General features: G+C 38.7%; 1 protein-coding gene across 1 annotated transcript; it reads right to left on the reverse strand.

Moving 5' to 3' along the window:
* Nucleotides 1-2,068: 2,068 nt before the first annotated feature.
* LOC137261775 (sorting and assembly machinery component 50 homolog) lies at nucleotides 2,069-26,132 on the reverse strand. The gene is made up of 14 exons (XM_067799556.1): nucleotides 26,070-26,132; nucleotides 23,332-23,406; nucleotides 22,110-22,211; nucleotides 19,124-19,211; nucleotides 17,114-17,214; nucleotides 15,609-15,742; nucleotides 14,204-14,291; nucleotides 11,577-11,705; nucleotides 10,663-10,734; nucleotides 9,246-9,329; nucleotides 7,333-7,474; nucleotides 5,144-5,290; nucleotides 4,567-4,708; nucleotides 2,069-3,560 (listed from the first exon to the last, which is right to left on the reverse strand). The coding sequence occupies exons 1-14, from the start codon at nucleotides 26,088-26,090 to the stop codon at nucleotides 3,515-3,517; spliced, it is 1,371 nt and encodes a 456-aa protein (XP_067655657.1). The 5' UTR covers nucleotides 26,091-26,132; the 3' UTR covers nucleotides 2,069-3,514.
* Nucleotides 26,133-27,434: the final 1,302 nt, after the last annotated feature.

Consider the following 27,434-nt stretch of genomic DNA (forward strand, 5'->3'; position numbering starts at 1 on the left):
CTACCGATATGGTGAGTGATACAGACATGACTAAACTATTCAATTCATATGTGTTCAAGATACTGGTTGATCAAAAATTCCTTTGAGCATTTTTCATGTCAAATTATGTTGATATACCAACTTTTGAAACCTACAAAATCAGAGCCACCTCTCATTAAGACAAAAAAGCTGTTTTTGAAATCTGAAAACAGTTTGACCAATACTTTCAACTTAATGGTTGAACAAATTATTCCAAGTCCAAACGCTTAAATTGCTGCAATTCTTTTCTAAAAAGTGAATATAAAAATTTGCCCTGCACCCCTCCTCTTGAGCAAGAAGGCTGCCTCCAAATTTGAAAACAATCTAAACATCAATTTCAGGTTAACTGTTTGAACAAAAATGCTTTTGGAAGGAATTATAACATTTTTAGGAGGGCATAATAACTGATCAATTTTAATGTCACACTCGGATGGGAACTGCAAGATGTTTTCCCTTAAACTGAAATATTTTCATATGTGGTAATTGGTGATGCTAGTTGTCATGGTTATTCACTAGACAAATAGGTTCACACTCACATAAATACCAGAAAATATCAAAATCGTATTGCACAGCTGGGACTTCTAAACTCTGTAAGAACAGAACATAAACATTTTCCCACCTAAAAGTGTCAGTAATTTCTTGTATATGCAGAGCTGTTAAATGATGTAATACCCTCAACTCAAACCACAAAACACAGTCACAGAAATGTATACATAATGAAGATGTTCAATCAGATGTCCATCATGAGGTGATAAGCTTTCATACTACTGCCAGAGTTACTCCCCTTACACTGCTAATAGTTTGTCCACTTGCTCTTTATTGTACATGGCCTTTCTATGCAGACTTATAGAACACACGAAAGACCAAACTTCAAGCCTGTGCAAACTAATACTCTTCTTACAAAACATTAATAGTTCAGTTCACTGGATATGCAGACAATAGTTAACATTAACTAGCCAACAGTTGACCAATAAAAAGGCCTTAAAGCTTCATTATGTTAATGCATTTAACTGTAATACCTCCAATTTGCTTAATTTTATACATGAATTGAAAATACAAAGATTTTTGCCTGTTGTAAAATGCCTGTTTTTGACAAGGCAAGAGAATCTGTGATACAATACAAAAGGAAGCAGCATGACTCAATCCTGAAAGGTTACAAGAGATGCTGCATCAAAACATAACAGGGTGAAAAGGATTATCTCCCCATACCACCAAGTTAATCATCCATGTCAGTGACTATGGTTTTATGCTGCTTTCATCAATATTCCTGCAGGGTCACTGCTGAGGACACCAGAATTGGGCTCCACATACTGTATCCCAGTAGGGAATTGTACCCAGGTCTTCTGTAGGACAGGCGTATGCTTAAATACTAACCTACCTCACCGCCCCATCTAAACATGAAAGAGAAACAGACGTACCGTCAAGTCTCACCAATCCAGCCTCTGTTTAACTGCCAGTTGGCTTTATCCGACCCTTTTGATGGTAACAAATTGAATGAAACTAATTTAGTCTCAATTATTTAGTCTGACATCCTAGTTAATTCAACAATTTGCTGTGCAACGGACAATGACAGGGGTTGATGAGATTTGAATGCATGTCGTCATACCTCCTTCCAATATTCTGATGTAAGTTTTTGTGGTTACTGAGTGACATACTCAACAAACAACAGAATTTCTTAAATCTAATTAGTGAAGATATTTTGTGACTTTTCTATGGTTATTTGACTTCTCTTCTCATGGCAACTCTGATGGTATTTGCAAATAACAGGTGAAACATTTTGTCTGATCACAATTTGGTGTACTGTATACCGGCAAATTTTCGAGGTATCTAATTTTCGAGGTATTTAAGGATAGAAATGCAACCTTAAAAATATTATATCCATGAATTTTTCCAAACTTCAAAACTTCAGGTTAGATTTTCTATCGATAAGGATTTCAATTGCTGGCAACAAATGACTTCCTGACATGCACATTAACTCTGTAATGCCTGTATACAACTAATCTTAACAATGAGGTCTCTGAATGGTCTGAATAAATAACCAACAGAAATGCATTGATGAGACTGTTTAATTGTAATTGTTGGTCCAGAAAAACAAGCATTAAAAACTTAGGGAATTAAATCAGTGTCTTACAAGTGAAGTCAAACCAACTGTCAATACACAAGAAACTTGAAATTTCAATCACCTCAAAGTTCTGGGGATCTCAAGCCTCGAAATTTTAGAACCTTGAAAACTTCCCAGTATAGTGTATGGTGGGGTAGTCCCAACAGACATGATGACTTGGAATTGGGAACCTCCCAGCACAAATCAGACAGCTAGCTGCATTGACCGAAATTTATTGTAGCCACACAATGCTCTTATCCAAATGTATAAGCTACCCATGATTTGATTGAATCAATAACAAATGATTTGTTTTGTTTGTTATTAACGCTGCACTCAGCAATATTCTGCCTGGACCAGACAATCCACTGATCTATCTACACACTTTTGGACATCACGACTTGTGTCAACCAAGTCAGTGAGTTTGACCAACCAATAATATTAGTCTCCTCTTATGCAATTCTAACCTGAATCTTCACAGATAGATGAGAGATAGGAAACAGAAGGCAGCAAATTGTACTATTTTTTTCATGTCATTTGATACACTCTTGTTATACATGAAACTATTTGCATATCATTCTGAGTTAAACACATGGACTAGAGATACAGCTCTCAAAATAAACCATCACTCACAAACTTTGGTAAAAACATACCACCCCTGAAAAATGTTTACATAGAAGCAAACTGTGGTTTTATGATCTACAGTTTGATTTTCAGGCACTCAATCAGAGCTTATTAAGACTCCAAGTAGAAACCAACTCCAAATTCAGGCAATTACATATATACGAGATAACTGGGTAAAAAAGCTAATTTACACACAAAATACAAGATCACAGTTAGCATGACACACTGAAAGGTAAGCTAAAAAGAAATCTTATGCATTATGTTTCATTGCCAAACCTTACAGTTAAAACAAGTGCTAGTTACTGTTTATTAATTGGTAATATATATTATTATGCAGAGCCCCATAGTCAGTTGATATTACTGAATGTCTTTTGGAAAAAGAACAATATTATACTACTTAAAATTTAAGGAATATATTCAATGTTTGCAATTCTATGGTGTTATTGTCCATAGTATCATTCAAGGAGACCATATACACATTATCAAATTTGCAGAGTTGGGATCAAAATATGGCAGTAACACAAACCTGACAGTGTTCTTTGATGATGTACGCAAAATGATGACGATGATGATCTATTATATACAACAGTACAGATGCACATCCTAACTGACTACAAACACATTCTCCATCAGTTACAAAATGTCTGAGGTTCCAGATGATTATCTTTGAAATATCCCAGCGAGTGGTAGGCACTTCCTGTCATGCTCAGTCATCAAACACAAGGCAAGTTGATCCGTCAGTGAACAATGTGAGAGCTCTATGGCTGCTGGTGATCATAAAAAGCTGAGCCCAATACCAAATTGTAAACCGGCATTAATGCTGAAAACATATATAAAAAAAAATATATGATTTTCAGTTTCACTGAGTGAGTCATGTTTCAAGCTGATTTCACATCATTTTGCGATTCAAACTTTTGCTGGCAAGTCGGGCTAGTTATGCCTGAAAGTTACTAGTCCTCAAAACAATTGACTAGCCTGAAATTTGACTGTAAAAATTAAGCAAAAGATTACAGAAATAGAGGAGAATAAGATAAGACACTGGTTTCAACATTTAACTCCTAACATTTTCATCACGCCATAATCTTGCATGATTTAAAAGTGTATTATAAATTAGAAAGTTGAAAAGAGCAATGTATTTACAAAATGACACATGAAAATTCACTAGCAAGTTGGGCCAGTGACTGTAGAGATTTACTGTTCCGACCTACTGTTTACTGGCCACATGGTAGCAGACCAGTGGTTACTTAGCACAGTTTTTCATGTATATCAAGTTGCATCAAGTTGCATCAACTTGTATGGAAGGAAAGCCCAAAGTGATGCGAATTTCAGATGGTCAGGTGCTGACAAACAATGAGTGAGTGAGCGAATGAGTGAGTTTAGTTTAACGCCACACTCTGCAAATATTCCAGCTATATGGCAGTAGTATGTAAATAATCGAATCTGGACCAGACAATCCAGTGATCAACTGCATGAGCATCAATCTGCACAACTGGGAACCAATAGCCATGTGCCAGTTACCGTGACCTTCTGATCCCATTAGTCCCCTCTTATGACTTATGAGTGAGCGAGTTTGGATGTACGCTGCTTTCAGCAATATTCCAGCAACATCACAGTGGGGAACACCAGAAATGGGCTTCACAGACTGTACCCATGTGGGGATTCGAACTTGGGTCCTTGGCGGGACGAGCCAACCCATTGACCACTGAGTTTCCCCACTGCCCCAGAGTCTGGTGGAAGAAAGGAAGATTACTGCAGGTGGTCAGTAAACTGATCACTGGGCCAAAGTCAGCTCCAGATATGCCCAAATAGATAATTCTGTTGCCCACCTGTCTCCTCTCTGTGCTTGCATAGGTATAACGTAGTTGAGTTCCATTCTGGCTACACGTCCCATCCGAAGCACAATGCCCCCACCGTATGCCCACCGAAATGTCTCCGCCATGTGACAGAAGTTTTCACGAATATCAGAGTCTTTAATAAAGAAAAGGATTGTAAAATCAGACATCCAGCTCAACTTAAAATTATCCAACATATTTGTTCCAAAGATATTGATTTCCATTAACAGCACTGTGGGATCAGCAAATCCTAATTAACATGAAATGTGAGAAAACAGCCTGTCTGTATACCTCGCACAATAAGAATAAATTTCTCTGGTACAAAAGAATGCTACACTATGTGAAATATGACATAGTGAAAACACAAACAAGAAAGCCTCTCTTTTTCACATACGAGCATGCCTTCAAGGTTAAAACACATCATACATCAAACACAGATTTTATTCTAAAGGAATACCATCAGATTGATTCTGTTCAAGTGAGATTTGATATGGGCATTTGGTGATTCAACTGTGGGTAAAATCTTTTGAAATGAAATGATTTTTTAACTGAACATCAGAAATATACCTACTTAAACTTATATTTCCTATGTTTCCAGCATTGATAAAGAAGTGGGTGCGGAATAGCTCCCCAAAGCCGCCTTTCCCTGGACGGAAGGGGAGTGGGGTGTACAGGTGTAGGGCTGCCAGCCAGTAGGCATCTGCTCCCAGAGCGTTACCTGCAACAGAAGCACTGACAATGTAGGCATCTGCTCCCAGAGCATTACCTGCAAGAGAAGCACTGACAATGTAGGCATCTGCTCCAAGAGCATTAACTGCAAGAGAAGCACTGACAATGTAGGCATCTGCTCCCAGAGCATTAACTGCAAGAGAAGCACTGACAATGTAGGCATCTGCTCCCAGAGCATTAACTGCAAGAGAAGCACTGACAATGTAGGCATCTGCTCCAAGAGCATTAACTGCAAGAGAAGCACTGACAATGTAGGCATCTGCTCCAAGAGTGTTACCTGCAACAGAAGCATTGAGAATGTGGACGTCTGCTCCGAGAGCATTACCTGCAACAGAAGCATTGAGAATATAAGCATCTGCTCCTACAGTGTTACCTGCATTGACTGTGTAGACATCTAATGGTATAACATTCCCTGTTGGTACCAAACGAACAAGCTTGGTGACTTAATACATATGAAACATGTCATGGTGATTTGCGATGCTATACATGATTCTTAAGTCTTGTTGTCACTACTAGCTTCATAACACTTATTTAAGAAAATTGTTGTTCATACAAGATGAATGTCAAGCGTTTCTTGACTTTTGCAAACTTAGGGCATACTACCAGCCTCACCTCCTACTGAATGCTCTTCAATCACCTTCACTATGTTTCCCAATCCCTGTACAGCAGATACAGGTATATCAACACACTGACAATCATGGTAGGTATGTTGCTCCTCAAAAATTCACAATCACTGTGTTCCCTCCCCTCCTTTCACCCTACTCTGTATAACAGGTACAGATATAGCTACATTACTCATGACTGCAACGACTGTCTGGCCCCTCAAAGACTCATGATCACCGCATGGTCCCACCCGTGTACACCAGATACAGAAACAGCTACATTACCCACAACTGCAATGACTGTCTTGCCCCTCAAAGACTCACCATCACTGTGTGGACCCACCCCTGTACACCAGATACAGAAACAGCTACATTACCCACAACTGCAACGACTGTCTGGCCCCTCAAAGACTCATGATAACCGCATGGTCCCACCCGTGTACACCAGATACAGAAACAGCTACATTACCCACAACTGCAATGACTGTCTTGCCCCTCAAAGACTCATGATAACCACATGGTCCCACCCGTGTACACCAGATACAGAAACAGCTACATTACCCACAACTGCAATGACTGTCTTGCCCCTCAAAGACTCACCATCACTGCATGGTCCCACCCGTGTACACCAGACACAGAAAAAGCCACATTACCCACAACTGCAACGACTGTCTGGCCCCTCAAAGACTCATGATAACCGGATGGTCCAACCCCTGTACACCAGATACAGAAACAGCTACATTACCCACAACTGCAATGACTGTCTTGCCCCTCAAAGACTCACCATCACTGTGTGGACCCACCCGTGTACACCAGATACAGAAACAGCTACATTACCCACAACTGCAATGACTGTCTTGCCCCTCAAAGACTCACCATCACTGTGTGGACCCACCCCTGTACACCAGATACAGAAAAAGCCACATTACCCACAACTGCAACGACTGTCTGGCCCCTCAAAGACTCATGATAACCGCATGGTCCCACCCCTGTACACCAGATACAGAAACAGCTACATTACCCACAACTGCAATGACTGTCTGGCCCCTCAAAGACTCACCATCACTGTGTGGACCCACCCGTGTACACCAGATACAGAAACAGCTACATTACCCACAACTGCAATGACTGTCTGGCCCCTCAAAGACTCACCATCACTGTGTGGACCCACCCGTGTACACCAGATACAGAAACAGCTACATTACCCACAACTGCAATGACTGTCTTGCCCCTCAAAGACTCACCATCACTGTGTGGACCCACCCCCTGTACACCAGATACAGAAAAAGCCACATTACCCACAACTGCAATGACTGTCTGGCCCCTCAAAGACTCACCATCACTGTGTGGACCCACCCGTGTACACCAGACACAGAAACAGCTACATTACCCACAACTGCAACGACTGTCTGGCCCCTCAAAGACTCACCATCACTGTGTGGACCCACCCCCTTCAAACTGAAGCCTCTGAGGGTCAGGGGGCCTCCAAGGAAGAAACGGTCATTCACCTTGACCTCATGTTTTGGGTCAAGGGACTTCAGAAGGCCTCCAGCAAGAGAAACTTGTAATACCTTGAATGAAAAACAGAAAGAAACATTTCAATAATACAACAAAATTGAAAGTAACGCTTAATAATGTATATGAAGGTGTTCTTACATCATTTCATTCTTTTTTTTCATTTGTAATCAAACTTGATGACTAAATTGTATGGTGCAAACTCAATTATTAATAGACCACTGCCATATAGCTGTGATAATGCTGAGAGCAGCATAAAATTAAACTCACTCAGTTACTGTAATCAAACTTTACCAACAAAATATCAAAGAGCACAATGCACTCACATTGTTATGTGTCCAAGTCTTGGAGGGCACTTTATTTTTCTAGCAGTTACCATTAAGAATATACTTATTTTCATTATGTTTTGTTTTGTTTTTTTTTAAAAAAAGCCATAGGTGGTGGTAGAAAATAAAGAAAAATATGCTGCATTAGTGATTTTTTTATCTGTAAAATACAGCAAATATGATATGAATTGAATATGTCACAACAGTTACTTCCCCTACTTTGGACAAAATCTGAACATTACTTCATTTTAAACTATTTGATGGAAATAATATCCTGTTAACCATTTGTTTTCAAACTTAAAATATAATTCCATGCTAGTAAATTGTTGCTGCAACTTTCAAACAAGAAGACAAAGTCATCAATGGAAAAAATATTCTTTATGAATGTAAAGTATGATTATGGTTTTGAATAAACCAACATGGACGAGAGCAGTGGCCTGCCTAACTGCCCATGGCCGGTAAATTCTGAGTCGGGCTGCCTGGAAATTCTCTCCACCAGCCCGATTGTCTGGCTGAAATTTGTAAGGGTTACCTACTTTCAGTTCACTCTCAGGATGATCATTACATTTTAATTGTCATGTCATAATTTGATTTAAGAAAGATGAATGAAAGCCATGAGCATATTCCATAATTATACATGGACAACTCTTCAGGCAGTAAAGATAGCAATAGGACACTAAAACTGGCCGGCTTAGTAAGCTACACTATGATTGGATATCTGTAGTCACATGGTTTAATAAGAACCAATCAAAGAGAGGGTTACTTACAGGTGGGCAGGCAACTTTCAAGATAGGTAGGCAACATTTATGGGCCACCAGCCTGGTTGTCAGGCTGAGTTGAAAAATTATTTCAATCATTGGAAGAGAGTACTGAAAGGTTTCAAAGTTCTACTCCAGAAAGGAACCCTACCATTAACTTCAGTTGAAGCCAAAATTGCTGCTATGGAAATGAAAAAAATATTTGTTTCAGAAATACAACCAAAAGACACCAGTACACTGGCAGATCTATCTATGTGCCAAGTATGGTGAAGAAACATTGAATGGTTTTAGAGTTCTGCCCTGGAAAAGAGTACTACCATCAACTTCTGTCTTAGTCAAACTTGTTGCTATGTAAAAGCAAAAAATACTTTTTTCAGTAATCCAAAAGTACCAAAAGGCAAAAGTAGACCATCAGATCTATCTGTGTCAAGTTTTGTGAAGAAACATCAAACAGTTTGAAAGTTATACTGTGGAAAAAAAATGCCCCCAGCAAAATGCATTTCAGCTATCAATCTCGGCTACGTCACACAACTTCATGATCCCCAAATTTGGAAAGGTGACAACAGACACTGTTGCATCATGTAATCCATAGGCAAATTGGGTGGATAAAGTGTTTGCTCATCAAGCCGAAGACCCAGGCTCATTACCCATGTGAAGCCCATTTTCCCACCTTGATATTGATGGTTTATTGCCCAGGTGAAAACTCACTCACTCCAGGTCAGTGGTAACTGCCAAAGACTCACCGTGTCCCACGCCAAACTCTGGTTAAACTGGTACTCCACATCTTGTTTAGCGAACTGCACGTTCCCTCCTAGACCTGCATATTCCTGTAACAATCAGTTAATACAATCAGGACAGATTCGAAATGTAAGTCTGGGTGCTACATGCATGTTTAACTTATTTGAGTAACATTTACAAAATTGAGAAGCACAATACTGAAAAACTTTATGGACAACAACGTCTTTCAGTCTGTAAGTGAGACATTTCAATACAAATTCCTGAACCATTATCAAGCCCTAAGAACCTGTATCAAAATGGCACACTGACAAGATACAAAAAGTTGTTATGCACAAAGTCAGTACTGTGCATGAACGTCGTTTATGACAAGGTGTTGGGATTCTGGATTAGAAGAGGTCCCAAGAATGCGACTTAATAGGGCAGTTGGCGAGACTCACTGACTTGATTAACAACACATGCTCATTCGCTCATTACATGGGTTTTCGCTCATGATGTCAGTTACAGGACCGCCTTATCAAAGCTGCAGTCATAGACCAACATCTCAAAGCTGGAATATTACTGACTCCGCTTTAAGAAACATAACAAACAATGTTATTGCCACAGTTAGTCATGCTCCAGTTATTTTGCAACTACCTTAAAACAACTGGATACATCAAACTCTATCAAGACTGTATAAGCATAAATTCATAGTTCATGTACTACCATGTGATCTCATCTCATGGAATCTCCTCTGCTCCACATAAGCTACACGTCCTCAAAATTACAGGAAAAATATCACTACGACAGCTGATGTGTCTTTGTTATTAACACTGCACTCAGCAATATTCCAGCTATATGACGGTAGTCCATTATTAATTGAATCTGGGCTGGCAAGTCCAGTGATCAACAGCATGAGCACTGATCTATGCAATTTGCAATACAATATATAGGTATCAAGCAAGTCAGAGAACCTCAGCTGCCAAGTCCTTTAGCTAGCTTTTTCGACAAGCATGGATTGTCAAAAATTCTAGTCTCCACTGCAGTGAGTGAGTGAGTGAGTGAGTTCAGTTTTATGCTGCACTTAGCAATATTCCAGCAATATGGCAGCAGTCTGTACATAATCAAGTCTGGACCAGACAATCCAGTGATCAACAGCATGAGCATACAATCATAACACCATTATAAATGGAATACAGTATTTGATATTTAACTCCATACTTGGCAATATTACAGCTACATGACTGCAGACTGTAAATTATGAACTGATTAACAGAATACGTAACAATTCTGACCTCAAGGAAGGCCACTCAGTAAACCAAATAGCCTTGATAAACTACCTTACCTATTCAGTGACTCTTTAGGAACAGCATAAGTTAGCAGGGTCAGTTGCAACACAAGCTGTAAATATGGAAAGGAATACAGAGATATCTCAAAGTTACCCACCTGTGTTAGCTTCAACAGTGATCCCTTGGATGGCAGAATTGGGTCGTCTCTCTTGTCCCGAACAAACAGGTGCTGCAACATACAACAAATTATCTACACAGGACAGAGAAAATCTTGAAAAAGATGTAATAACTACACTGAAAGTGACTCTAAGCAATAAACAAGAGCTTGATATCAATAAGGTCACATGCTTTATTACGTGTAGACATGCTTTCTTTAGCCGATCCATAACAACATATCAAAGCCTTCAGTTCTGATGAGATTTCTATTTCATGTAACACTCCTATTTACCAGAGTCATGACAACTGTTGGCAAGAAATTCATACCCTTACTATCAGTGTTCGAAATTCTTGCCTACCCGACCGCCCAGGACAGGTAATTTTTAACAGGAGCTTCCAGATTCTCAAATTCCCCTGCCTGACAGTCAGGTTGAAATATAGATATGTATATTACTTTGTGGTCTCTTAGAGCAGGTTAGTTTTGGTCAGGGCTGGCAAGTTTTACATCTAACCTGTGAATAGGCTGAAATTTTTGTGATTTTCATTCCCTGTTAATATCTGTCAAGACCAACAAAAACATCACTACCTTAATCACTGACACAAAATTCAGTTAAATCATAAGGTGGATCAGTTTTTAACTGAGAATATATCTAGAAATACGGTAAGGCCTCAACAGTAGTTTCATCCACAATACTGTGCTTGAAAGACTGAAAAAATCCTTCCTATGAACTTGAAGCTCATGACGTGGAATTGACATGAAGGTAACCTACAGCAATCTTAGAGGCTTAGTGATTAAATCAGGAGGCATATGCGACCAGTACTTAAAACATAGGCCAAAATATTGTAAAAAATGTGTGAAAATAAGCCTTATAGTTACAACTTACAAAGAAGATTCTGACTGTGTGAAACTCTCACCTGGACACTGGACTTGATGGAATGTCCAGACTGTTCTCGAACTGCAAATGAAGTGGTTCTTGATAACGCCCTCAGGTCTCGCCACACTCCCTCCCACTTGATGGAATGAGACCCAAATACTGTGGGAAACTGCAGCAACAATTGTTCATGTTCAGTCACTCCATGGAGTAAAAATTAGATATTACAGCAAGTTAGAGAGTGAGTTTTGTTTTACGCCGCACACAGCAATTTTCCAGCCATATGGTGGCGGTGCGTAAATAATCAAGTCTGGACCAGACAATCCAGTGATCAACAACATGAGCATCGATCTGCGCAACTGGAAAGCAATGACATGTGTCAACCAAGTCAGCGAGCCCGGCCACCTGATCCCGTTAGTTGCTTCTTGCGACAAGCATAGTCGCCTTTTCTGGCAAGCATGAGTTGCTGAAGGCCTAAACTACCCCAGGACCTTCACGGGTCAGATGTTACAGCAAACAAAACAAGGTTTCAGGAATACCATAACACATGGAAACAGTATGAAAATCTTTTTCAGATGCGCACACTGATAACACAGTAGTTATTTTTTTCATTTTACTTGTTAGGATGTGTGAGTGAAAGTTGTATCTCTGTGTAAACAGGAGTCATGAGAAGATGAGCAGACATCTGTAAATAGCAAAAGGCACCACTTTGAGGTCTGCCTTAAATATCTGCCAAGTTTTGCTGAAACACATTAAGTTTTCACATTGTGATCCAGAAACGAGGCCCATTCCTCCCTTTTGAGACAAGTCAAAATCATTTCCACAGAAACCGGAAAAAATAAAAATGACAAAAATCTGCAAATAGCAAAAGGCACCACTTTGACATCTGCATCACACATCTGACAATTATTGCTGAAAGTTATTGAGAAGTTTTCGAGCTTTGGAAACAAAACACACCTATGCCTTTTGAAACTAAATCCGAAACGTTAGTATGGAAACTGATAAAATAATAGTGAGTGAGTGAGTTTAGCTTTATGCCAGCAATATTCAAGCTACATGGCGGTGGTCTGCAAATAATCAAGTCTGGACCAGACAATCCAGTGATCTATCAACATCATGAACATCGATCTGTGCAGTTGGGAACAGATGACATGTGTCAACCAAATCAGCTGTGTGACCACCTGATTCTGTTCGTCGCCTCTTACCACAAGCATAGTCGTCTATTCTAACCTGGACCTTCACGGATCTTGAGAAAATAATAAATCACAAAAAGCTGTAAATAGCAAAAGGTTTATAGCAATTTTGGTTAGCATTGATATATCTACCAAGTTCTGCAGAAAAATATTGAATGGTTTTTTAATTATGTTCTGAAATGAAGCCCACCCCTCCCATTAGCCTAAGACCAAAACACATCCATGGAAAACAAAACAAATAAAAAAAACCCCAAAATCTGTTAACAGCAAAAGGCACAACCATAGGTTAGGTTTATTATATGTTCTAATTTTGGTCAAAAATATTGAATGATTTTTAGTTATTCTACAGAAACAAAATGATTACAGATGGACAAGGCCCTGACTACATCCCCCCGCATTATATACTGTGGGGAAAAATGCAAAACCCATGTACCCATGTACTGTATGTATATTGTATACATTTTACTGGGAATAACAAATTTCCCAGTACACGAGGAATAAAAATTTAAACAAAATAAAAAAAAATCTTGAAAAAGGTTCACAAAATCACAGGAATACTGAAATTCCAGCTACCTATAGAGCAACAGACTGGGAATGACTGAATGGGTGAATGGGTGAATGAGTGAATGGGTGAATGAGTGAATAAGTGAATGAGTGAATGAGTGAATGGTTGAATGTAGTGTTACACAACACTCTTGTTTAATGTCAAACTCAGTAATGTTTCCAATAATTATGGTGCAACAGACTGGGAATGAGTGAATGGGTGAATGTAGTGTTACACAACACTCTTGTTTAATGTCAAACTCAGTAATGTTTCCAATAATTATGGTGCAACAGACTTCGAATGAGTGAATGGGTGAATGTAGTGTTACACAACACTCTTGCTTAACGTCAAACTCAGTAATGTTTCCAGCTATGTTGCTCTAAATAATCAAGTCTGGTCCAAACAATCCTGTGACTGATATCATGACCTTCAATCCATACATCTGGGACAAGATGACCATATTGTGACCAGATAAACCCAGGTTTTGCTTACTGCACCCATGCAGAAAACTATACCAAGGACTTCAGCACGACGAGTAAACAATTTCATCACACAGCTATCCCACCATCCCTACCCATGAAGATTTGGGTTAGAAAAGGTCTTCAGCAACACCTGTTTGTCATAAAGGGAAACTAACGGGATCAGATGGTCAGGCTCACTGACTGGGTCGACACATGTCATCGTATCCATACACTGATGCTCTTGTTGTTGCTCACTGGATTGTCTGTCAACACTTAATTATTTACAGACTGCTGCCTCTAGCTGGAATATTGCTGTTTGCGGCAATAAAGCAACCAACCAACCAACCAACCCACCGCCAACCATTTTCATGCAAGTTTACCTGTTGTGCATGTGCCTTAGAAAATATTACCAGTTTAGGTTTAGTCACTGCCAAGCTGATTTGCATCATACTAAAGATACATGACTACTCACAGTGATGTCAAATGCCACACCCCTGTCAGTTTCCTTGTAGCCGCTCCACGGGTATTCTCCATGATTCTGGTAAACGCTGCCACCGAACCTGAATGAAAACACAACTAGAATTAACCCATCGGTAGCTGAGTGGGATAGATGGTAGTCCTTGTGATCTGGCAATGAGCTGCTTGAGTATGGGTTCGAATCCCTGATGGGACTCTACTGTGAATATGTAATCCTAAATCTAACATGCATTACCACTGGACCAAATGGCAAACCAAATAGTAAGCTGTAAGTACTGACAGACTTGACAGAGTTGACAGAGTTGACAGCTCTGACTGATTTCCACACACTCTGCAGCTGACTGTAATTCATATAAACAGAGATAAATAAATTTACTGAAAAAAAGCAGGCCATGGGGACCTACACAAATCTTAAAATATTGCGCCAAACACAAGATCTACCTGTCAAACACCTACACTGCCTTTCTAAACATTCAGGTAACAATTTCAAAAAGCAATGATATGAATTTTGAACATAAGATACAACTAAAACCAAATATATCTTGGCCAGCTATGCTAACCCCTGTCCCCCTCCGAACACCTCCATGCTGGATGAATTAATTGAGGGACATAAATCTAAGGCTAAATAAAAAGAGGTGAATTGTGTCTTGGGCATCGGCATGTCACTTTTATTGGTGCGTGTAATAATTTTTTATTGCCATCAAAAAGTGATAATTTTGACTTTGCAGCATCCTGATCATCCATTTGTTCACTTTAAGAATGAGTGTCTGTAAGAACAAGTGTCTGTAAGAATGAGTGTCTGTAAGAACAAGTGTCTGTAAGAACAAGTGTCTGTCAGAACAAGTGTTTGTAAGAACTGGTCTGAATCTACAACTCCTCCCCAGGTGGCTAAACTTTCCAAACTGTATTTCTGAGAGAAAAGAAATTAAGCTGTGTTCCTCCCTCGTCACATTTTCTCTATAAAAAAATTCTAGGAAAGTCCTACCGCCCTTGTCACTTTTGACAAAAATGTGCCAAAGAAACATTTAATTCATTCTATGCAGCCTAAGCTTAACCATTCTCAAATGAGAATTTTTTTACGCCACGGAAAGCATAATCAAAGCAAATTGTGCTACATCTGAGTTGCCAATCACATGTACTTGTTTGTTTGTTCTTTATAGTGTGTTTGCAGTGTGCAGTGGTTTGTAAATAATCAAGTCTGAACCAGAAAATCCAGTGACCAACAGAATCCCCACTTCACAAATGGGATACAGTGACATGTCAACCAAGTAAGCAGGCCTGGCTACCAGACCTGTTACTCGCCTCTTATGACAGGTAGGGGTTACTAAAGACTAATTCTGAACAAGATTGTTACAGGTGGTTGTCAATGACAAGTTGGTAAGGTAAACCACACTACATACACCATGTCTGGGTTGCCATTGAGGGGCTTGCTGAAGTTGAGATGGTATCCCCGAGACTGTTTAGTTCCGTGCGTATAATCGGCCTGGACACGCTCACCTCGGCCAAACAGGTTAGGAAGTCGGAGACCAAACAGCTGTGAGGAGAGATGAAAGTCATGTATGCAGTAGTAGTGTTCTGATCATACAATCACATAATCATTCTCATGTTGAGAAGTTTGTTAGAATGACTCCTCGATCAACATTTCTAACAAATGTATCTAATGTCATTATATTCTGAAAATGCGTCCATACATTTCTGCTTGTCATTCATAACTACTCGCGTGATTCCTGCAAGCAGGATGACAAGTCGCACCCGTCTCTTGACCTAGTTCATGACTGGGCATTCCCTATCAGCACAAACAGAAAGGGACAAAATAGTTTAGTAGAATTTCCAAACACCTAAAATATCCCATATCCCATGGTCAAAACAGCTCTACAGTCATTCCCTTCATAAAGATGCTTACGTTTTGAAATTTGTCTATCCCTTAGTTATGTTTAAATTGTAATCTGGACAGTTTAGTAGAGTTGCAAAGTTCAAAGGTGCTACCAGTTTCATTTTTCTAAATTTGTTTGAGATGATTCCTGTAAATAAAGGCGTATTATACAGGTATAACTCCTCCTGTAGGTCACTGAATGAGGCAAGTAGTTACAAATGCGTCACAAGACCTTATTATCATGGCAATAGTATGGTTTTAAGAGTAATGTCGCTTCTAGCAATATTCCAGCAACATCACAAAGGGGGACACCAGAAATGGGCTTCACACATTGTACATATGTGGGGAATCGAACCCAGGCCTGCGAACACTTTAACCACGATCCTACCCAACCGCCCAAATGATGACAATAAGCAAGGAAAGATACACTGCGAACATAGTTAATTTCACAATGATCAGTCTTTCAACTGATAGAGACGATAGTGACCATATACAGTTATTGCCCCAATGGTGCTGGGCAGCGATCGAAATAACTGCCGGCCCGTGAGCCCAGTGCCATTTGTTTTTGCATAGTGACGTCAGTTTCAAATACATGTATTTGCAGGCCCTTGTCGCCTTCAGTAAAAATCTGTCGCTTTTTGCGCCTGGAATCTTTTCCTTATTTTTTAATATAATAAACATCCAGGAATCATCCATGATCCTTCATGCTCCAATAACTTACAGTTTCACTTCCTGGTGTTTCAGCGCTTTGCGCACAGGAATATCAATACCAGGCTTAAATGAACAAAACGTCACTCTGCACCATAGGATTCGCTAACTGATTTTTAAGAACAGTGTGAGTCTATTTAGTTTTTATTGCTTTGACTGTAGCAAAATGGGCCTGCAGATTTCTTTCAGGGAGTGTAAACTTTAAAGCCTGCAGGGGACAGCAGGCCCTGATGGCCAGCTGTCAAATTAAGGTATTGCAAACACTAGTTCTGTGTGCTGCGTGCTGTGTTAAACATAGGAAGCTGACTTAATACATCAACTCACCAGACTTGCATCATTATAGCCAATCAGCGTGTTGATTCCCCCTGACACTGGCCGCAGTTCATGCACACCAAAGGTAACTTCATAACCTACTTTCTTCACATCTGTCAATCAAATATTGGTCATCAATAATTACCATACATTCTGGACTGCAGTGTTGTGAGGTCATGTGCATGGAGTCAAGGTCACAATTATGTAAAGTTGAACAACATTCGTCATGGACAGTCACTAACTGTGATCAGCAGTTTGACTCACGAGAGTTCCTGCCCCACAACGAAGCACACGTGAGACATGTGCTCTCACCCTTTGCAAGCAAATTTGTTAAAAATTTCCTCTGATCACCCAGCAGTGAAATGGGTACCCGGTGGGATAAGTAATATGACTGTTAACTTTCTAACCCTTGGGTTAACTGGTCTTAGGGTCAATAAGGTCTTTGGGCTTTGAGCATGCACAAATGCATGGAAGCAAGTGTTTCATATATGTCCATTATTATTATCAAATGTCTGAACTGGATACTAGATGATGTCTAAATCAATCTCATCAGCTTTACATTGCCTCATTCTAAATGTCCTGGACTGGGGTATGGGGTAATACATATCATGGAGTATGGCAACTTGAAACACCCACTCTCATACCACAATGATTGACCATGGATTTTCTTCAAAAACTTGCATATTAACACCAGTCTAAGTAAACTTAGTCTCAGTGTATTTCGTTACACACCACTACTGAGTCTAACAAAACCTAGTAGAAGTAGGTAACCTTTGAACTACTTATAACCATCCAATCAAACGTGAGACGGTTAAATAGATTTAACCAATCAGACAACAGCTATTATTTAGGGATCGGAGGGACTTTCAGAATATTCAGGTCACTGACACAGATCTCTCCACTAACAAAAATCTGCATATAACACAGTTATTTGACCTGCAGTATATACGCTTTGGGGTTTCTGTTGACATGGTTACCATTAGGTAATATTTCCACAAGACGACATCCTTGAATACTGCCAAAAACACCATTTTCAGTGACTGTTTACTCACCATTGTAATGGTTGTATGTATGCTGTGTGCATCACCCAGAAGCGAGCGTATGCTATATAGCATTCGGAATCATTTGGGTATGAACCTTTTCGAGATAAAAAGTTCAAAAAAGATATGTGTAAATGTTTACTTTCGCGATTCACTGACAATGGGTGTCACAGACTGGACAGTTCAGTGTAGACAGATCAACTCAAAAGTAGCATGTCACATCACACATTAAACACATTTATCCCATAGATTTAAAATTCCAAGCTTGAGGTCCATTATTCAACTCTTAACCAACAAATAAACCAGACAAAACCACTGTCATTGTTTGAATTCTCTGCCTTTTTTCTGTCCACCTTAACAAACATTTCAGTGGACGTAAATTCTTCCTTAGTTCAGACATTCCTATCCCACTTGCCTTCACAGTGTATTCATGGTGGCTACAATGTGTACTTTGACTTGAGGTGAAAATGAAAAAGTGTACATAATCATAAGGATCATAATTTGGTCTCCCGAATGCACAATACTAATGTCTACACAGACAATGAACAATGAACAATGTATGTACAATGAACATATTTGGCTCCTTCAGTTGACATGCTCATTCCGGGGATGGAAGTGTATTTCTCGGTAAACTTTTGATCCAAGGATCATTTTTTGATTTTTAATCCAAATGGTTGTCAATGACTTGGTCAACCATGCTATCACCATTTGTAAGCAACCAGGATATACTGGTAGGACTCGGGTATGTATATGGATGGCACTGACAAACAATTTTGGAAGAACAGGCAAGTACACTATCAATGACGTTAATACTAAACAACTACGGTGTGGAATGAAACTAATTTTTGATGATTTTTTTAACTCGACTGGCATACAATCTGATATGTGGACGAATAATCTCATTTAATGATAAAAAAATCTTACAGAATATGCCCAAATACACCAGGTAGGCAGGTGTGTTAGTTCTCGAAACACATCTTACCTTTACATGTGTCAATAGAAATAGAAATATTCTTGAAGAGACCGAGTCTTTCAAATCTGTTCTTGACATCATGGCTTATTCTCACCATCTGAAAAGTAATTAGTTGTTAAGTAACAAACTTTGTAACTATGAGTGAGTAAGGTATTGTGCAACTTTCAGCAACATTCCAGCAATATGGCAAGGACACCAGACATCGACTTTAAACACTGTACCGATGTTGGGAATGTTGGGAATGTTGGGTTTATAATTATGCATCTTTGACCACCCATCACTGCAATTGTTTCGTGCGTGGGCTGCGTTTGTTTACAATTGAGATACAATTCCGTCAAATTTGCCGCAGTTCCTTCAGTTACTTAGCAGGGGCCTGAACAAGGACAATATAGATCACTTTATGGAAAACAGTGTCTTTATTTTGTGAGCACAGTGTTTCAAAACAGAATTTTTGTAGTTGCTTGACAATGGTACAGTAACCTGTCTCAAAACATTGGACTCAAAAGTGATTGAGTCTAGTTCTACATAGCTTTTAGCAATATTCCAGTAGTACCTTGGTGTCTGACACAAGAAATGGTCTTCACATATTGCACTCTCCTGGGAAATCAAACCCAGGTCTTGGGTGTGACGAGCGAATGCTATAACCACTAAGCTACTTGACTGCCCCTTGCACTAACAAGATAAATACGTCGTTATCCATAAAGTTTGTCTGTATTGTGCTTCCAAATTTCTAAAGGGCCACTCAAAGAAACAAGAACACTCTCATCTGGATCTTTCAGGGTTGTATGGTCATTCTGTTTCCATGCTTCCATAATTTTCTCTTTTCAACTTCAATTTTGAATTTTGCAGTGACTACGTTGAAATGTATGGATTATTGAACAGGGTAAACAGAAGTTGTAAGGATCACTGAGACACACAATTTCACCAATATTAATACTCAAATGAGTGAGTGAGTGAGTTTAGTTTTACGCCGCACTCAGCAATATTACAGCTATATGGCGGCGGTCTGTAAATAATCGAGTCTGGACCAGACAATCCAGTGATCAACAACATGAGCATCAATCTGCGCATTTGGGAACCGATGACATGTGCCAACCAAGTCCGCGAGTCTGACCACCCGATCCTGTTAGTCGCCTCTTACGACAAGCTGAGTCGTCTTTTATGGCAAGCATGGGTTGCTGAAGGCCTATTCTACCCCGGGACCTTTACAGGGGATTCTCAAATGAAATACTGCATAAAATAAACATAATATATTACAAAATTCCAGGTTACAGGTTATTATAGGTTATTACAGGTTATTACAGGTTATAGGTTATAGGTTATTATAGGTTATTATATCTTATAGGTTATTATAGGTTGTGATATCATGAGAGTGTGTTTTGGGACAGTTAATATTCTGCATTAGGAATAAACAATGTATTTAGTGAACTATGTTTATTCCTAATCCAGGATATCAACCACCCCAAACACACAAGTGTGATAACCTATTGATCATACTAAGTCATTTTTACTTGATGATTTTAAAAAAATGTGATTCCATTTGTCACAAATCATGTAACAAAACTTTATGGAATGTGCAAAGATATCTATGACATCACAAACATGTGCACAGTAATATGTTATATCATAAGCACAGTAACTAGAGCCATCAATCCAGACATGGTCGCCGCTAGATGGGTGTAACGCCATGTTTGTTTACACATTGATAGCAGTCTCCAAAACTTGCATATTTCCACTCTAATTTGCATCAACATCTGTACACGACCCAAAGGCAAAATAAAAAAGTGAAATGTTTCTCAGGCATTGGTGTATCATTTTTAATAATAATGAATTTTAGTTGAGCGTGTAACTAATCCAGCATGATGTATTGAGTGTACCATTTTCACACACATTTCAAGTATCAATAGTATCAAGAGATGTTAACCTACTTGCACCAGGGACAACCTAAGATAAAAACCTATTTCCACGAGCCAAATTCCAGTTTCAGTGTAGTTTGTTAAAACATCAGAAGTTCTGTGAAAGTTCTCAGAAGCACCCATGAAACCATAGCAACACAGAGATGCAGCTGAACCCTGTCTACAAGAGCTGTCAAAGCTGAGACATCTATAAATAGCAGTTTCTCCTAAAATTATGAAATTATCACTATTACTAGCAAACACCTTTCACTTGTTGGTATGGTTCCCTCATAAAAATTAAAGGTGTATGTCAAAGAAATTTTTAGAAAAGTAACTAGATACACTCAAACATCACCTTGTAGTATTTAAATGGCGGATCAGAACAGATCAGCGATATGTCACAGTATTCACACACCTCAAGTACACCATAACAATTTTTATAAAACTACCATTATTACTTGCAAACAAAAACTACTAACTGTATAATTCCTTTTGAAAATTAATCGAATATGTGACAGGCATTTTTCACAACAGAATTTAGTCTTCCTTATCGTGTACTGAGAATTTAGACCAGTGAGCTACAACATACTGACATATCTTCAACATGTAGGTTTTCAGTTGTCACAACATTCAGAGAATGTAATCAGGTGTTGAAAATAAACCAGATTCAATCTCAAAATAAAAACGAAGCTGCCACCATTTTGGCTACACCGATTACATGATGAGCCGAGGCATACCCAATGGAGCTTTCGAGGAGAGACCACTCCCTGGTATGTAGTCTCCCTGTTGTGACCAATCTTCAATTGTTGTAATTTATCGGACCACTACTAATCAATACCAAGGCTAAACAATCAGATTGTCTTATCTTACATGAAGAATAATGCCAGCTTTCTACTTGACATGTCTGGAACTAGGCAGAATCCTTTACACCCTTATTAGCAATATTCCAACAATATGAAGGTGGGGCACACCAGAAATAGGCTTCACACATTGTGTCCATGTGGAGAATTGAACCCTGCTCTTCAGTGGCTACCCCAAGGCTACCCCACTGCCCCTCAAAACTAATAAGAGTAATGACTTATTAATATTGAAGTACTCACATCCTGAAAGTTGCTCGCCTCAAATATTGGCTGCACTTCGTTGACAATGATGTCATTTTTGGTTCTGCCAAGACCATCAACCACAATACGACACACTTTTACCTGAAAAAAACATAACATACATATAAGCAGAAGGTCAAAGAAATTGAAACATTTGAAACATGTAAGTATGAATCACAAAATAATTCAAACAGTGTTTCAGGGCTACTTTCTGTCTTGTTTAACATGGGGCTGAACAAAGTAATAAACCCCACTTTTCTGCACAGCGATATTTTGAAAAGCTTATTAAAATACAATTCTACACCACAGACATCCAGCCACTCAGTATTACTAATAATGAGTGAGTATGGTTTTAGAGTTTTAAAATGACACCACTTTTAGCAAATTCCAGCAATATCATGGTGGGGCATACCAGACAGGGGCTTCCCACATTGTACCCACATTGTACCCACATTGTACCCACATTGTACCCATCAGGGATGGAAACAGGGGAAAGTGATTTCAGCTGAAAATCAGCGGGTTGGGGGCAGTTAAAGATAGATTGGTTTGCATTTAAATCCCTGGATTTCCACAAATTAGCACAAAATTGCCATTCATGACACAAAATCGAACCCGAGAGCCAAACCACATGTATTGTTAACAGAAGTGTGTGAACCTAACATCAGCGAGTATGTAAGTGAGTTACTACTTTTAGTAACAATCCAGCAACATCAGCAGAAATGGGCTTCACGCATTGCATCCATGTAAGAAATTGAACATAGACCTTGGGCATGTTGAGTGAAAGCTTTAACCAAATAGCTACCCCTCTGTCCCTGAACCTCAGACTGGGTTGAAAATTAATCCCAACAAAACCCAATGTTCACAAATGGTGTGTCAAAGTCACAGGACATTGGTCCTGTAAGTTTCGGATGTATGTCTGATCCATTCACAGGACTGAGGACCTGTAGAGTAAAAATTGAACTCACATTTCAGATTTAACATTTCTTACACTTGGCACTGAAATTACTAGCAAATGTAAAATTTAATACGAGCAAGCGTGACAGATCACATGACAAATTCAGTCAAAGTCATTGTAGTAGGCTCCCCCTGGACCGACCACGAATCTGCCGAATTTGTCAGAGGGTCAGACGCTATTCGTGAACACTGCAACTCCATCACTGTGAGGCTCAAAAGTTCACTGCCAGCGCTCGTAATTCAGGATACTGTGGAACATGTCACTTACCGGTATCTTTTCAAGGAGAATTTCCTTTTCAGTGTCAGACTGCCTGTCAGGCATGCTGTTGGCCCTCTCCGGCTCCTGCAAGAAAGACTGATTTCATTTTAGTTTGGTTTTTGTTCTACGCATTCTTTATTTTTGTTTTACGCCAAACTCAGCAATAATTCTAGCTATATGGCGGCAGTCTATAAATGATCCAGTCAAGAACAGACAATCCAGTGATCAACAGGACCAGCACCTTTCTTTTCACCATTCATTTGGGATGTATGGCATGTGTCAGCCAAGTCAGCCAACCTGACTATCCGTACGACAAACATGGGTTACTGAAAGCCAATCCAAACCACACCTCCATGGGTCATTAAAAAATATGATGCTGGTGTACTTCAACAGACAAGTGTATGGTTCTACTACAATCCACTAGAACGCAGTCCACTGTACAATTTCAACTGTATCATGAGCATATGTCTATGAATCACTAGTAAGAGAGGCAAACTGTCATCATGTCACTTTCTTAAACCATGAAGGATACCTACAGATACTTGTCTGCCAATAAGCATGCACTCATTTCATGAAACAGGTAGTACAGCAACGATTCGGTTTGATTCTTCGAAAATCTAATACAACAGCTTTGTGTTGATTTTTTGATAACCACTATTACTATTTTGATTCAATATTTGAATGCTGTTCTGTGTTAGGACATCATATTTTATTTGTTCCAAAAATTTACATCATTTAGTATCATGATTTCCTAAAAAATACCAGAAAAAGTTTTCAGAGTGATATGTTTTGCTTAGTAAACTCTGAGAGCTAAATGAAACCTGATGTTTTCAGTTGTATGAAGAATTGAATAAAAACTGAGCAAATGAAGGTTCAACATCGAAAACTGAATCAAATCAAGGTTAGAGTGAATTGCTGCATCCCTAGAAACGTGGCTAGTCCCTGAATGTGAGTCCAGGCTGTGTGACTCAGTGTGGTAACTACTGATATTTTAAACTGTTCCTAGTGATAGATGGTAGCATTTTAAGTTGAATCTTGCACAAATCAATTGCTGAATTGAATTGAAAAAAATAAATGTTGCAAACATAACTAGGTATCATCTTGTATAAATGGTAAGTGCCCTTGAACCTAAATTAAATTCATATTTGTTGTATGACGAAATAATGAGTGTAACAAATGTCTTCTCATGTTATCGACCTGGAACAGATGGTTACTTGATTACCTATAGGACACAAGATTATGTGTGTTGTCTGGTGTTTGGAACATTCACTACATCGTCCCAGATACTACTAATTACTTTGTTATAAGGGTCCTGTGAAGTAACAGTGTAGAGAACTTAAGTTTTGATATTTTCTTCACAGCCTTGAATGAATCATTGTAATGGACTGATGGGTGAAATGATGCAATGAACTGCTCTGAAAGAAACAAACAAACTCTTTGTAAAGTCTTAGCTGGGTTGTGGGGACAATAAATAATATTGTGTGTCCTTCTGGACATGGTGAATTTATTTTCTGTGTCCATTATCTACACTTGTGTGCACTGCTATCATTATGTTGTATTCTACTGAGTTAACTACGTATTTATGATTTTACTCAACAAGTTGATTATAATGATTATAAATGAATCAAACATTTCACTCAGCAAAATCACTATTCATTTATCATCATGTAGTGTCAAGGTGATGTCTTACCATGTTTATATTAAACTTTCAGAAGTTTGCTCTATTGTTCATGATCACAGTGGAAGGGAATCATGGCAGTTTAAATAGATGTTTTGTCACAACTGACTGTAACATTAATCACCATTCCTAATTTCTCATGCCATTCGCGAAATAATACATATAGTCAAATCATACCGTAATCTTGAATAATTAACTGTGAAACTATTTCAGTGTTTGATAGGGAATGAAGCAATTAATGACTTGTTAACATGAACTCGCTATTACAAAGGTCATGTGACATCCCCCAACTAATATCAATGTTTTTTTAAGGGTTCATAACTTTATCTATTCTTTTTCTCTTATGTTACTTACTGCAAGAAGCATTTTCTTTTGCTGTCCTTTACTGTTGTCAAATACAAGTGAAAGAAAATATGCTGGAATGTAATTGACCTGAATTGTGCAGATGCGATATTGATGTATTGGCGATATTTGTTACATGGGGATAACTGTTTGCTAGCAAGTACTGACAATTTTGAGGATTTTGTGGTATTATTCAGCAACAATACCAACATAGAAATATCTCATGTTGTCAGTCACATTCGTTGTGGATAATGTAGTAACTGGCATTCGTTAACAGCAGTAATTAGTAAATATACAAGCATCATGCTGAGGAAATGGACTGACATTTTCAGAATAAATATCAACATGGATACAAAATAACGAAGCATGACTGTGTAGAACACGATCACGATGATGCAAGCGTGACAACTTTTATATGCATGTTGTAAGCTACGGAGACCGTAGCTGTGACAGTTAATAAATTCAAAGTAGAGGGGGGTGTTAAATAAATACGCTTTGAAATTCGTTTAATTACGAGATTCAGCAACAGCAAATTCGCTAGTTCTTGGCGTGAACTTGCGAAGGTGACTCGTTGATCGTACCGGTGACGGTCTCGTTTTGCCCCGTCGCTAATAAATTACTTTCTAACGCACAATGCTATTTCATATGAACATTACAGGCGTATGGTGACTTGGCGATAATATGCACACATGAAATGGTCATTTGTTAAATAAAACGAGCTTGGCACCTTTGCATGCACAGTTCCCATGTCTTCGCGAAGTTGCAGGTGCGTCCGACATGAAATGCAAGAGTTACCCAAGGGCGAGTAACTCTAAGCGGTTTTGATTCATCAGCTTGTTTCCGTATAGTACCGAACAAAAGTAGTTCAAATCCAAGTATTGTAAATAAGACGTACTTAAGCGTCGCATGTAAAAACAATTCTGTTTTCAAATTCTAATGTCATTTTAGTTAAAATATTCCAATAATATGGCAAAAGTTTATGTTGATATACGGTACTATGTTTGGACACAGACATGATGAACACAAAGCGCCAGTACCCTCAAGCAGGGATTACTCTACAACATCAGCTGTCATTTTAAAAAATCTACTCTGAGACATTACACTAATAATTAATTCAGATATCTTATTGCATGTGGGGAATGGACTCGACATTAACAAAATGTGAACTGGCACTGTCACATTGCCTTAAAAAATAAAGTGTAAAACTGTCACAAAGCGTTTTAAAACACCTTTCCAGTGTTGTCAAAAATAAGATCAACAAGAAAGAAAGAAAATGTGGAACTCTAACCCTAAAGCATCAATGGCGAATCAGGTCAGATCGGCAATATGTCATATTTTTCACACACCCCAAATACACCCTAACATTTTGGTTTAGATTATGAAACTGTCACTATTACTTGCAAACACATTTCACCTAATAGTATATGTATGTGAAAGATGTTTTTTAAGTAATACCTCGAAACACTCAAACAACGTCGTGTAATATTTCAATGGCGGATCAGAACAGATCGACGATATGTCATATTTTTCACACACCTCAAATACACCTAACATTCTTTCTTAGATTATAAAACTACCACTATTACTTGCAAACACATTTCACCTGATAGTATATCCCCATCATATGAATTACAGGTGTATGAGAAAGTTGCTTTTGAAGTAATAACTAGAAACACTCAAACAATGGCGTGTAGCATTTCAATGACGGATCAGAACAGATCGGCGATATGTCATAATTTTCACACACCTCAATTACACCCTAACAATTTTTTAAGTTATAAAACCTTAGACGTTACTTCCAAATACCTTTCAACTAAAAGTATGTTTTCCTTCTAAAAATTAAACGAATGTGTGAAAGAAGATTATCGGCAAAATTTAGTCTATCTTTGCGGTGAATCGAGAATAGAAACCAGTGATAACATACCATACATATAACATACCGACTTGAAACTTTACTACAAATCTACTGTCCTAATACGGGCACTAATACCAATTATTTGACTTAAACTGAAGTGACAAAATAGTTAACCTTTCCTCTGCATGTAGGATTTCAGTTGTTACAACACTCAGCGAACTTAAACAGCTGTTGAAA

The sequence above is a fragment of the Haliotis asinina genome, chromosome 14, assembly GCF_037392515.1.
Source record: "Haliotis asinina isolate JCU_RB_2024 chromosome 14, JCU_Hal_asi_v2, whole genome shotgun sequence".
Classification (NCBI taxonomy): Eukaryota; Metazoa; Mollusca; class Gastropoda; order Lepetellida; family Haliotidae; genus Haliotis; species Haliotis asinina.